We start from the raw sequence: 15,000 nt of genomic DNA, 5'->3' as shown, positions 1-15,000 counted from the left end.
CCATGTCAACAAACGGGACTGAAAATGGGTGTTAAATATTGTTATTGTTATTATTACAACATTCCCTGTACGGAATTGAGTTTGAACATTGCTTTTTGTTGATGAATTTCTAAGAATTGTGCTGCTGTGCATGCATGAGTGGATGCTTTAGTGAACATGTCCAATTTCCAACATCTTGCATTCCTTGAAAACATTGCTCAGAGCAAAAGCTTGAAGATAGTTTTAACTTTGTAGCAAAACCTCTAAGCTTTTGTTGATACTAAGAAGCTTGATTGTAGTAAGCAACATTTTGTTTGGGACTTCCCCATCCCCTGCAGTGAGGGGGGGGGGACTCAATACTTAAATCTGGTCTCGACAGAGACGACCCCCTAAGTAAGATCAAATATGAGCAGGACATGACAAGCAGCAAAGCCTCCAAAATCTTGATTAAAATGCAAATTATGCATACGATTAAGCGAGAGATATCATTAGCAGAAAGACTAATGTTAATTTAATCTGATCTTTGGTCAGTAAACGTCAGTTCTCCAGAAATGTTTCGGCTTTCTTGTCAGTCTGCTTACAAGAACAAAAGCTAGGTTGCTTCTATTCCTTTAACCCTTGAACAAAATCCGTTTGCTTGTCAGATTGTTAGAAACATAATGGAGAAGCTATATTTCTGTCTTTGGTGCCATTCCATAGTGCTATAGTTTGGTTATCTCTGAGTGTGCTTATGGTAATAAGGTTTTTCCTTTACAAACAAACAAACATATATATATATATATTCAGATGAATATGGTACTTAAGTCAAGGCACCAGAATTTTGTATGGTATTATCCATATAAATCAAATGGGGTGATTATAATCAAAATAAGTAACAAGGATATCCAAGGTAGAGTAGTACATGAAGTAGCATGAAACAATTGTACCACTCTACCTTGGATATCCTTGTTACTTATTTTGATTATATATATATATATATATAAATAAAGACATTAGTATCTAAATTCTTAAATTAACTGAATACCAAATTTTTCCTTCAATCTATTTTTTGAATTTCTTTTCAGTTGAATTGTAAAAATTTCTATTCCAGTTTTAGTAAAACAAAATTCAAACAATAATTGGTTTATATCCATGACCATTCTCAGACCGTCTACCATACACCCTTCTGTCTTCCTCTTCTTCAAGATTACACACACTTTCATTCAGTTCCAATTGTATTGGCACTAAAAGCAATGTCTTCATTGCAGAGAAAGCATTATTGACTTTGGTATTTGTGGATTTTTTTTTTTCTGAAGATTTGTTTCTTTGGTAAGATTTCTGAGAATCTGTTAAAACCGATATTGTTGCTTCTGAATAGTCTCCCCACCCCTTTCTTTCACCATTTAAAGACACACGTTGCACTGTTAGTGACTTCTTCACTCCAGTAATATTTCTTTAAATAGTTGTTTGGTTGAATGAATGAAGAGCCTTCTTCAGACATCTCAAACTTGGTCGTTTATATTCTACAAAGATAGTCTTTGATAAATTTTACAATTTTAACATAAACAACTAAATATGAAATAGCTTGTGTTTTAAGCAGCCAGACTAAATGAATACAGATGAAACAATAATTTCTTAATTGAAAAAATATGATTTAAAATGTGAAGAGTGGTGAGGTAATATTTTTTGTAAAAAAAGAAACCTGCTTCTTTTGGTATATAAAAAGTTATATTTTTCCATAAAAGTAAATAAAATGATGAAAAACTTACAAACTTGTATTTTCTTATTATTTTAAAATGTTTTCTGTGCTTTTTAATAATTTATTACTGCAAGATGCACTTTTGAAATGTTCAAAATTTAATTTAGATCTTTCAGATTTTATCAAAAACCTTTTAAGTAAATTATATTCCAAACATCAGCTTAATAATGAAAATGCTTTTTTTTTTTCACTCAATGTTTTCAAATTCTTGATTATTTTAAAAATTGATTAGAATTGTGTAAATGGTGTTTTTAAATTGAAATATGGTAATAAAAGGATTTTAAGCTGATAGAACTGAACTGAAGAAAGAACAAGATATCATTGTTACAGAGCTGACTTGATGCCAACATCTGGACAATAATGAGAATGGACAGGAGAGGAAGAAGTGGATTAAAATTGCCATGGAAAGTACAAGAGTTTCAGGGAGATCAAAGAATATTAGGGATGACATAACTAAGCTAAAGAATGTAGGCCCTTGATGTTGTGACGAGACATGGTCGAACAAATTGAGATTGATAGAATACTGGAGTCAATGTAATTAACTTGTCCCTCTCCCCTCAAAATTGTTGGCCTTTTGCCTAATTAGGAAGAGTTATTAACATAAAACACTGATCCTTACAAAGGAGATGACAGAGGACCTAGATATATGGTCGTACTCGAGAAAACCTGCTCACCTCAACAATTGAGATCCTAATACCAAGGGGCCATGTAAAAAAAAAAACATTGGTGCTGGTGCCACGTAAAAAGCACCCAGCTCTAGAAACCAAACCAAAACACAATATGGAACCAGGTGGGGGTCTCCAGCCTTGCCAGTTCCTGTCAAGCCAACCAATGCCAGCGTGGAGAACAGACATTACATGTTGACATGATAATTCCTACATTTGAAGAATCCACTGATGTGAAAGAATCAGTCTCAGCAAGGTTGGGGAACAGAGAGCGCGAGAATATCACTCAGCATTTTGTCCCACATGGTAACAATTCTGTCATTTTGCTGCATTAATAATTTTTTCTGCTGAAAACACAAGGCCTGAAATTTAGAGGGAGGGAACTAGTTGATTACATCGACCCCAGTGTATAACTGGTATTTAATTTATCAACCTTGAAAGGATGAAAGGCAAAGTTGACCTCAGTGGAATTTGAACTCAGAATACAAAGACAGACGAAATGCCACTAAGCATTTTGTCCAGCATGCTAACGATTCTGCCAGCTTGCTACCTTAATAACAAGAGCATTCAGAGAGCACAAACCTCCATCAAAGCAACACCAACATCCTCTCAACAATTAGCTGGAGGTGATTTTTAAAATGAGAATATCTGAAATAAACTTGACTGCTCTCACAAACAAGAACACTGAAAATGAACTCAACTGCTCTTAAAAATTAAGTAAAAAACTGGAAAAATAATCCAGAATCCTTGTTTGGTACTGGATCGATCCCAAAATCTAATCAGTTCATGCCCTTCACAAGGCCAAACATCTCTGAAAGTTTCATCCGAATCCATCCAGCAGTTCTTGAGATATCTTGTCCACAGACAAACAAACACGACTGAAAACAATACCTCTGCCTTCGCCAAGGTGGACGTAATAATCTTGAGGTTATCGCACACACTGCTCCAGTATGATTTATATTGACTTTCTTGTGTTGTAATGACTTGAGTTTCCTGAAAAACTTTGGATATTTCGTCAAGTGGTTTAATAGAAACTTTCAAACAGGTATTTGTGTTGCTGTTATATAAGTAAGAGGTGTGGCACTTATTTGTATTTAGTTTTAAAGTGTCTTCATAAAATGAACAAAGAAGGTGACAATGTGAGTCAACAGTCAGACACGATTTGATATTACCTGATACGGGGTGAAGGTGATATTTTGTCAGACAAGATTATATAACTGGAGTCAAAAATAACTTCAAGAAATGAATAGAGTTTCAACATGTTATGTAACCATGTTATGTCACCATGTTTAAGTTGACATAAAAGAGACTCGTTTTTGCGCAGCTAGAAATAATTATGAGCTAATAGACATTTTTATATTGTGATAATCTGGAATGTTCTATGTGTGACAATTGTAGAAAAGAACAAATGTGTAGGTGTTCTACTCCAGGCCAGTTGTAATTAGAAAGATCCATGTTCAAAGACCTGTCTTTTGGGATCATACCATTTTTTTTCTTTTTTGTCCTTAGGCATAATCTGTTTATGACTACATTGTCCAATGGTTGTCCTGAGATCAAATAATGTCTGTGGTAACTTTGCCTTTCTTCTTTCTGGGGTCATTAACATAAATTGTGTTTCGTTTTGCTTAATTTTGAGTAGAATAAAGTATTTAATAAAAATCACTTTGCTATTAATAAGTTGGTGATTGGGACGCAGATTAAGAAATTTTGGTGAAAGGTTATAATTTTGATCCCTTTAAAACAGGAAATTTGTAGAATAGGACCAGGTGGCAGTCTCAGACAGGTAGATATGAAAAGGATTAGACAATCAGTTGAGATTGGGGGGCTATTTCTAGCAGATAAAATAACCATGTAAAAGCCCCATCCTTAGCATGTGTGTGTGCAGTTGTCATAGCAAGACAAAATGTTTAACCTTGATGTTACATGATAAAAGTATAAAAGTGTCTGTGAAACCTTATCTGTGAAGTTTAGTGACAGGAAGAGCATCCGGCCGCAGAAACATCCACCTCCGCAGTTTCCTTTCACCCAGGGCAAAGTGAACTTTAAAATAAACAAGACAAACTGACATGCAAATTGTAGCAGATAAAATTTTATTCAGAGACCAGGATATTTACAGATACTCTGAGTATTAAAAGTTCTAAAGGGCTCTTGGATTAAAAAAAATACAAAAAAAATTTAAGGCTTATTTAAAAAATGTAACCAGATTTGAAATGAGGAGAGAATTGAAAATGGTCATCAGTATCTTAAAATAATATTTTTTTTTGTCTCCAATGTGTGGACACAAATAGAGATTTTTTTAAATGGTAGCCTAATGACACAGAAATGATACATTAATTAGATGAATTCGTTTCAAGTTATTTATAGTATTTCCAACAGACTTTTATTAACATCCTGTTTCTTGTAAGTGAAGGCGCATGGCTCAGTGGTTAGAGCGTCGAGCTTACGATCGTGAGGTTGTGAGCTCGAATCCCGGACCGGGCTGCATGTTGTGTTCTTGAGCAAGGCACTTTATTTCACGTTGCTCCAGTTCACTCAGCTGTAGAAATGAGTTGCGACGTCACTGGTGCCAAGCTGTATCGACCTTTGTCTTTCCCTTGGATAACACTGGTGGCGTGGATAGGGGAGGCTGGTATGCATGGGCGACTGCTGGTCTTCCATAAACAACTTGCCCGGACTTGTGTCTAGGAGGGTAACTTTCTAGGTGCAATCCCATGGTCATTCATGACCAAAGGGGGTCTTTACCCTTTATTGTAAGTGTTCAATAGTAGAAGAGGAATTATGGACAGCAATCTTCTTGGGATCTGGGTCTTATTGTCCATTAAAGTGACTGTAGTGTATGCATCAGAACAGAGGACTTTCTAAGGGGCCATACAGTTTATTTATTGTGTAGTGGATGTACGGCAGGGTTTGAAGGGGAAAGAGGGGCGGGGTGGCTCTGTACTGCTGCAGTGAATTATTTTGCCTTCAACAAAGCATGGAAATTAACTGTGAATGCATGAACCTTGCCAGTCTCAACCAGTCAAGAACATTCACCATACAGAACCAACTCTAAAGAACCCTGGTGCCAAACATGGTACTAATTAAAAATGCAGTGCTGCACTCTCTTGCATTAATTAACTTAAAGCTGGAAGGGTTTAATTAGTGAGCAGAATAAAATCTCAGGAAATCAAGGATTAAATTCCTTCCTCTATGAAATAATAATTTATTACCTTTAATTAAAACCTCTGTTAATTACTTAATAGAAAAAAGTTATGGAGTATCGAAGAACTGCTTTGCTGAGAGAAGGTATTTCACAAGAATTTAAAAAGAGAATTTGGTGTGGCGGCTGTTTGATGAAGAAGTTTGCTTTCCAAGCACATTGGTTTCGGTTTCAGTTCCACCGTGTGACACTTTGGACAAGTGTCCTCTACTATAGCCCTGCTTTGACCAAAGCCTTGTGAAGGTACTTGGCAGTTGAAAACCAAGGAACCTGTCCAAGAGTGAATGCCTTTGCGTCTCCTTGTCTTGACATTGGGTGACTGTTGTCGTTGGGTGTCAGCATCCTGCAAGCAGGGTCATTCGTTCCCAGTCTTCCATGAAAACATGTCTGGCAATGAGGAAATAATACTTTGCTTTCAAACAGGTGAAGGTTGGTGGCAGGAAGGGCATCCAGTCATTGAAAACCTGTCTCAACAAATTCCATCTGACCCATGCAAGCATTAAAAATCAATGGATATTAAAATGAGGAATACAGCTCATGACTTTGGGGTTGAGTACATCACAGGCTTTTTGTTGTTTCCTTATCATCACAAATTTATTCCCCATAAAACCCTTTTCACGGTCAGATTTGTAACAAAATACATTGCCTGTATGTTCCAGGTCCATTTGAAGACAATCAAGGATTTGGAGGGATTTAGTAAAATAATTAACTTTGTCATTATTAGACTGGTGTCTTTAACGAGGTTTTTGTTTTTTCGTAAAATTATGACAGATTAAAAATTTTTTAATTAAAATATGAACACTTTAAAATGAAAAGTGTTTTCTCTTTCTTTTTTTTTTTTTATAGAACCAGAATTTGTCTCAAGCAGGATTGTATCAAAGAGGGCTAAGACCTTGAGATTTAGTTTTAGGCCACAGATCTAAGCTGTAGGTTGATGGAATGGTTTCAAGGGTGGCCTTAATAATCTTAAATAGTTAAATGTCAAACTTGAGAAGACTTTGTCCAACAGAATTCCATTTCTGACACGATCGATAAATTTTGCTCATCTTTCTGTCATTTGCCAACAGAATTAAAGATGAACAAATGAAGAGAAACTGAAAACCATAAGTAGCTGGGTTGATAAGGGTAATGGCCAACCATTTGAAGGATTGGCTGTTGATCTCCTCTCATTGACACAGGACTGTATCCATTGGCCAAGACACTTATCAATGACCATGTTTATCTCGTTCTAAGCAGGTATTAGGTGTTATCAGCTCTTTAAATGCCTTTCAGGGCTCAAAAGTCATTTAAGATCTTACATTAAGAAAGAGCAATTATAGAGAGAAAGATAGATCAAGTGCTGCAAGGAGCAGACAGCTCCCACACATATCTATATGTATCTATATTTGCTGATAATGATTATGACTGCTTCAAAGTTATTCCACCCATCAAGCATCCATTTGAAGGTGTTGTTTGTGCTGAAATCATGATGGCTGTTTGCAACAGTTTTTAAAATTTTTTCTTTTGTTTTTTCTTTTGAAGTATTGCTAATTTTTGAAAGTTATGAGTTAGACTTCCTTGTAGAGTCAGCCAGAACAAGATAAATACAAGTTGTGTCCTCTGCAGTGACTGGCCAAATGATGCTGGGATTCCAAGTAAACATTTGACCAATATATGGCCACATAGTATAATATAATATCTGATATAATCTTTATATATAAAAGTGAGGTTGTGTGCTGTCTGTCTCCTACGATTTAGATTCCTAACTACTCCCACATTTTGCGGTGCAGTTTAACCAAAACCGGGCATCTTATAGTCGTGATTCATATTGAGCCCTTCTGGGTATTAGCAAACGTCTACGATGAGTCTACGATTTAAAAAAAAAATTACCATCATTTTTTCCCATTTTAATGCATTTTTTCGCTATTATATAAGGGAAGTAATTCTCTAAAAATGTCTACGATGAGTCAACGATTAAAAAAAAATTTACCATAATTTTTTTCCCATTTTTAATGCATTTTTTGCTATATTTTGGCCAACTCTCAAAAAATGCTTATTTAGTTATTTCCCTTACAAACCTGAGCAACGCCGGGCGATACTGCTAGTAGAATATAAAATATGATAAAATACAGAGAGACTGATGGGGGAGAAGGATATATGAATAGGATTACCAAAAAGCCAAGACTTAAATAATAAAATGTTTGTTGAGAGGAGATGGACTGATATATTGAGCAAGTTGATTATCCAATTTTGGTAGGTTATGAATTCAGATGTTTGGAATTGGTGAGGATTCTTCTACAGGAACTTTAGAGAGTTCTTCAACAGTTTCTTGAAGTTGTTTCAAATAACATTCGGTGTTTCATTTCTTTTCTTTTATGATTAGGAAAAAATTTAGATTTACTGGTTATTAGAAAAATAAACAATTTAAAAGCAGTAGAAAGAGGTAGATGAGCTGTTAGGAACAGGCCATTATTTTATTTAGCTTTATGTCAGCAATGATTGAGTAATCATATAATCAAAGGTGTTCCAGCTGTGGCCATCAAGCCTTTTTTTACACACACACACACATATATGTGACATACAATATTTAGGTCTATAGTACATCCAATGCCTCTCTTCTTTTTGTATGACAGAAGGATATAAGTTGAGGCCGAGTTTGGCTGCTGTCTCTAGCTAGTTGAATGAGAATGTAGAGGCTCCTTTGGTTTGGCACTCTACTATTGAGTCTACATTGACTTGGAATAATGCAAAAATAGTCTTGATTGATATTCAAAGAACACTGATTGGGAAATTCAGAAGTAACTCGTACAGGGTTTACTGATCAGCTTCAGATGCAGTGACCCACGGAACCAGTGTTTATATATTTCTGTATTAAGAGCAATACACCCACTCTTATATAAACCTGTATTACATGCATAATGTTGTTGTTTAGCCCTAGAACAGCTGTGCTCTAGTAAGCCTGTGATGAAAAGCATTCTATTTTCACAGACAGTGTGCCGTATCCAGGATCACATCACCCAGTTTGTACTTATTCCCCTTTTAAGATGGTAGGAATATAAAGGAGATTTAGCTGTTATTTCTAGCAAATTGCACAAAAGTGTAGACACTCTCTTACTGGATTATATATTTGCTTATGATGTAAGTTTTCAAGATGGTAGGGTGTGAGACAGGAGATTTAGTTGCCATTTCTAGCATGTTGCATAACAATATAAAGACCCCCCTCTCTCTCTCACTAAAACAAAACCCAAATCAGAACTCCACCTTTCTGTTTGACTTTCCTCACACCAACATTTTCCAGTTATACTTAATAACGTGGTGAGGCATGACAGTCACAACTCTGTCTGATTTTCCTCAGTTGAGTCACTACATGAAGGTGGAAACCCCAACGTAGTATGGGGGGAGGGGGAGTCAATAAAACAACAACATTCTATGAATACACATAGAGGGAGGAGGTGGGGACAGATGGCAGTCAACGAGTGGAGTCAGTTGAGTTTGGGTTTTGCATTCTGAGTTCAAAACCTGCTAAAATTGACTTTGCTCTGCATACTTCTGGGGTTGATAAAATACCAGTAATGTACTGGGTCGACTCTTCTTTTTGTCTCTCCCAGAATTGGCCGTAAAAGAGTCACATGTGGGTGGGGGTGATCTCATGCAGTGCTCCCTTCTTCAAAGACATTGTTGGTCTAAGTGCAAACAAACTCTTCTCAATGAGTATGTGACAAAAGGCATCCAAAGTAACCAGAGAATATGGCAAAGGTGGACAGACAGATGTATTGTATGGCACACACACACACACACACACAAAGACAGACATAGATGTATATATATCTCTAGTGTTACAAAATGTATATTCAGTCAGACCTGGGTTTAGCTTTGATGTGAATTGTTTTGTAGAAAAGGCTATAAAACTTTTATTAAAAAGTAGTTAAATTAAAATTTTTTTTTTTTTTAAATCTGCTCTTCGCATTAAATTTTTAGATTTTTGTGTTACATGTTTTCATATTTTTTATATTTAAAATTTATATTATTACCACATGTTCAATATTTACATTTTTAACTCATGTAATTTTTTTTTCAAACTTTTACACTGGAACGTCAGAGCTGAAAGTAATGGAAACCTGTGTGGCTGAAATTAATATGTTATATAAGAAGACTTCCTGAAGTGTCTCCAGAGGAGAATGGCCATCTTGAAAACAAAGAATGCCCCACTGGCAGACAAACAGATCAGAATCAAAACGTCTATTCGGTCATAGACATCTGTATTCAGCTGTTTGTAGACCACACCACAGAAGGCAACGATGAACACTATGTACTCGCTGAACAGGTAACGTGTGTAGTTGTCAAGGGCAATAACATCGAGAAGGAACCAGGTGGAGATGATGACGAGGATCATGATGATGGCAGTGAGGTCACAGGTATCCGGGTCAACTTTCCAGGAGTAACGCATTGCGATGTCTAAGTTTAAGTGAGTGGCAACTAACAGCCATGCCGCATAAAATGCGATGCCATTCTGCACGAAAAAGCGAATGAGCCAGACGTGGACAAAGAGCTTTGTTTCATTGATGAGGTCATAATTGTTGGTGAGGACGTAGCATGAAATGCTGATACAGGTGACCGCACTGACGAACATGAACAGCGCCACAAAAAGGCTGACTATGAACAGCTTCCGGTCGAAGAGAATGAGCCAAGAGATATTGAGGAGCAGGTTGACGGAATAGATGAAGAAGAAAAGGCATGGCATGAAGATGATGCTGGTGTAAACGTATTCGTTGCCGACTTTCAAAAAGATGGCCACTATACTGTATACAAGCCACAGAATCATCCAGAAATAGATGAAACCCCAAATGCTAAAGGTCCAGCCAGCTGGTGTGAGTCGGGTTGGGTAAAAATCAGACACATTTCCTGTTTCAGTCGTGTAAATACCTGAAATTAAATCAAAATGAGGCAGGTAAGTATGGAGAAAGGAAGGAAGGAAGGGAAAAGACATCAATAGAGGAATTAGAAAACAACAACAAGAAAAATACCAAAGAAAATCTAATCAAAACACAATTATGCCATTACCTTTTACCTTTCTTGTATTGAGTGTGGGATGCTGTACCTATTTCTGTGTCAGAAACACCTATTGGAACCTTCCTGGGCCCCTAATTTGTGTGGCTAACAGACAATGCCACAAGGTTCCTTGAAGGTCCATTGTACCATTGCCAACGAAGGAGCCTTTATGTTGTTGTTTGATTGGTTTGTAATAACAATGAAATGTCCACAGATCCCATTCTATAGCCTTAAAACAAGAAGGACACATTGGAAAAGGGAAGTCCAAGAATTACAAATAGATGAGGATGGTGAGGCCAGCATGCCTTTGATATTAGGTCTACTCAATCTCTCTCTCTCTATCTCTCTCACTCTCTTTCTATCTCTCTCTCTCTCTCTCTATCTATCTCTTTCTCTCTCTCTCTCTCTCTCTCTCTCTCTCTCTCTCTATCTATCTATCTCTTTCTCTCTCTCTCTCTCTCTATATATATATATATATATATATATATATATGAGAAAGTGAGAGAGAGATAAATAGCATATATACTTTATTGTTGAATGGTGCTTTTTATGTGCCACTTGCATGGGGAGCCAGTCAGGTGACACTGGCTAGTGGTATGCAATAAGCACCATTCATGTGTGGGTCGTTGCCAGTGCCGCCTCATCAACTCCCCATGCTAGTGGCATGTAAAAAGCACCATCCGAACGTGGCGGGTGCTAGCTCTCCTCGCCCTGACTGGCTTCTGTACCAGGTAACATGTGACTGGTACCAGTGCCGCCTGATTGGCTCCTGTGCTGGTGGCATGTAAAAAGCACCCACTACACTCTCAGAGTGGTTGGCGTTAGGAAAGGACATCCAGCTGTAGAAACCTTGCCAGATCAGACTGAGCCTGGTGCAGCCTCCTGGCTTGACAGACCCAAATCAAACCGTCCAACCCATGCTAGCATGGAAAATGGACGATGATGATGATGATGATATATATATATATATAAACACACACACATGAAATGACTGGGGGGAATATGCAGGGTTTCTGCTGCATGAAAACTTGATAGTAAAGTGGATGAAGGATGTGTTCATACAGAACCATATGATTTACTGCTCTAATCGTTTGAGTTCCGCAGTAATAGTTAGACCATGCTTAGCTGATGAGGTCCAATAACATTGAAACTTATCCTGTTAGAATGTCAGACTTATTCTCCAACTGTATTTTATATTCAATTAATTTACATTAAAATTTCACAGTTGTTCCCATTATCTTTTGTTGTTGTTGTTTTTAACCAGAATTAGTAATTTGGATAATGGTGGTTCTCCTCACAAAAGTCTGCTTTTAAACTTATAATTATAAATAACAAAAATGGTCTGTTGTTATTGTTGTCTTCTAAAAGATCCCACCAACAAAATTTAAAAAGCAAAGGAGTCAATCACTAAACTCACAAACATCTATCTAGAACTCTTTCTCTTGTTTGTGAGACAAAAAGTGTGTGCATATATGTCTCTCTCTCACCATCTATCTACATATATATATTTCTTTATTGCCCACAAGGAGCTAAACATAGAGGGGACAAACAAGGACAGACAAAGGGATTAAGTCGATTACATCGACCCCAGTGCATAACTGGTACTTAATTTATCGACCCCGAAAGGATGAAAGGCAAAGTCGACCTCGGCGGAATTTGAACTCAGAACGTAACGGCAGACGAAATTCTGCTTAGCATTTCGCCCGGGGTGCTAACGTTTCTGCCGCCTTATCTATCTACATAATATAGTAAATACGTCTGCATGGGTATTTAAATAAGTTTTCAATTTGCAATTACTTTCAAATATATTTATAAGAAGTGCATTCTTTTTGTACGATGTTTGTACAACAGTTTTTAGAAAATGAGTAACAATGGCATTTAATCAGTGACTTTTAAGTATTACTCCGGTTACGCAAGTGTATTTTTTATATTCCTCCCGTATTGTTTGGGTTTCATTATCAATCCCTTTGCAAATATCAACCAAAAACCTTCCCAGTTTCTTTCACGGACAGTAAATTTGGTGAAGGATTAGAGTCAATATCGACCTCAGTCTCTGACTTGGGTTGACTTTTGGAATACCTGACCTACATACGATAGAACATTTCTGTTTTAGTTGGAAGTTATCCAAATATCTTTTTAATACATATTTCATAACAATAAGATGGGGAACAACTTAAAAGGAAAAAAAATTCATCCATATTCCCCCCCCCCAACCACCGCCATCACCTTATCGTGTCTCTTCAGAACAACAATCACCATTATAGTTTTCTTTTTTTTTTTAAATACATTTTAATTTATTTCACGCCATTTTATTATATTTAATCTACATTCTGAAATTTTTGGAATACGAATTATTTTAGAAAACAAAAAAACAAAAAAAAGCTGGTTCGATCTTTACACTCCCCCTCCCCCGCGCCATTGTATCTTTCTTCCTGATTAGAAACGAAGGACGACTCTTTTTTTGTTTTGTTTCTGCCACAAAAAATGACGAAACAAAATAACATTTTGAAAGAAGTATCTATAAAATGACAATCTCAGTCATTTTGAATGTAGAAAAGAATATTTTTTAATTGAAGAAAAGCAAAATGAGGCCCCAAAACATCTCTGACTGAAAAACAAAACTGTTTATGTCTTTCTGTTTAGTTTTGTGTGGAAGGTGAGAAAAACGAGTTATGAAATTAAATTTGATGAGAATTATGTCAACTAAATAAGGTAAGTGTTATTATATTCTTGTTTTAATTCTCTTTATTCAATTTTTATGCCGTATAGAAAAAAAAAAAAGCTTGGCCTTCCAACACAAGTGACCTTCACCACCGAATGTTCCTTCCTCGTAACTTTCTGAAAATGGATGATTTTTTAATGAAATTTTACAATTACTTTCCAGATAGAGAAGATTACGAATATAGAAGTAATTTAATGTAAAAAGAAACACACGAATATCTACAAAATGAAAGTGTATGTCTGTCTGCAACCACCAAGGTCTTTCTGTATTCTTTCTGACAGTTATGAGGAAATAATTTCGGTGTGGATGGTCACTTGGGCTGGAATGGCAAAAGTATGAAAAAAGAAAACAAAATTGAAGAAAAAAAAAATTTTAATTGCGAAATGTATGATCAGAGTAGGAAGAAGTAGGAATTTAAAAAATTTCATTTTAATTCGAATTCCAAATATTTCAGAATATGGAATGCAACAATAAAATGAAAGATATCGTTAAAAGGAGAAAAATGCGATGCTTCAAGCAAAAATCTGTGCAAAATAGGCGCAGGAGTGGCTGTGTGGTAAGTAGCTTGTTTATCAACCACATGGTTCTGGGTTCAGTCCCACTGCGTGGCATCTTGGGCAAGTGTCTTCTGCTATAGCCTCGGGCCGACCAAAGCCTTGTGAGTGGATTTGGTAGACGGAAACTGAAAGAAGCCCGTCGTATATATGTGTATATATATATATATATATATATATATATATATATATATATATATATATATACATATATATATATATGTGTGTGTGTGTATCTGTGTTTGTCCCCCTAGCATTGCTTGACAACCGATGCTGGTGTGTTTACGTCCCCGTTACTTAGCGGTTCGGCAAAAGAGACCGATAGAATAAGTACTGGGCTTACAAAGAATAAGTCTCGGGGTCGAGTTGCTCGATTAAAGGCGGTGCTCCAGCATGGCCGCAGTCAAATGACTGAAACAAGTAAAAGAGTAATCCTTCGGTAATGGTCGACGACGTCCATTCGTCCTCAACTTTTCTGAACGACAGAAGTAAGGATGGAAAAGACGGTGAATAATGGTCTCCTCATGCAGACCATACTCTGTAGACCAATACCGAAGGATCGCCAAATAATTTCCTTTTTGTTTTAATTTTAAAATGTGTAATATATATAAAAAAATTTAATCTGGAAAAATCCTGGCCAAAATGGAGAAATTTCAATTTATAGGGGCAGCTGTTCCGAAAGTCGTCCCTAGTCACTGTTAATGGATAACTGAAGACTAACAAGATTTGTGAGAGATAGGAAGAGCTTCCATCAAGGAATCGTTATTTACACGTTTAGGCCCCCGGTCAAGAATCTGCAAGGGTGACGAAGAGAGGAAACCCTAAAGAAGAACTGGAGGTAGGATAATAGAGAAGTAGAGCGAAAAACAGGGATCCAACTGGAGGGAAGCAAAAAAGACGACCCAGAATTCTCTGTGCCCCATAAGGGAGCACGAAGGGCTCAAGTAAATATAGCTGAAAGGCATAGTTTGACTTGGGCAGGATTTGAACTTTTGGACAGGAGATTGGTGAACGTAAATAAAATAGCACAGTGTGTGTGTTTTTTTGTCTGACTCTCCACCCGATTTAAATGGTTCCAGAACATTCGGGTGGAAAACAGTTGTTATGTAAGATCA

At 36.6% G+C, this 15,000-nt stretch overlaps 1 protein-coding gene across 2 annotated transcripts in view; it reads right to left on the bottom strand.

The window, feature by feature from the left end:
• Positions 1–7,996: 7,996 nt before the first annotated feature.
• LOC115221323 overlaps positions 7,997–15,000 on the bottom strand; it is a 116,009-nt gene continuing 109,005 nt past the window's right edge. For both annotated transcript variants that reach the window (XM_036511083.1, XM_029791494.2), the window contains exon 3: positions 7,997–10,483. In XM_036511083.1, the coding sequence (XP_036366976.1) occupies positions 9,693–10,483 (791 nt within the window). In that variant the 3' untranslated portion in view covers positions 7,997–9,692. The remainder of the gene's footprint in view (positions 10,484–15,000) is intronic.

Source organism: Octopus sinensis, linkage group LG18 (assembly GCF_006345805.1).
Source record: "Octopus sinensis linkage group LG18, ASM634580v1, whole genome shotgun sequence".
Taxonomy (NCBI): Eukaryota; Metazoa; Mollusca; class Cephalopoda; order Octopoda; family Octopodidae; genus Octopus; species Octopus sinensis.
Note: the sequence above shows the minus strand (reverse complement) of the source record. Positions and strands in the feature narration are given on the sequence as shown.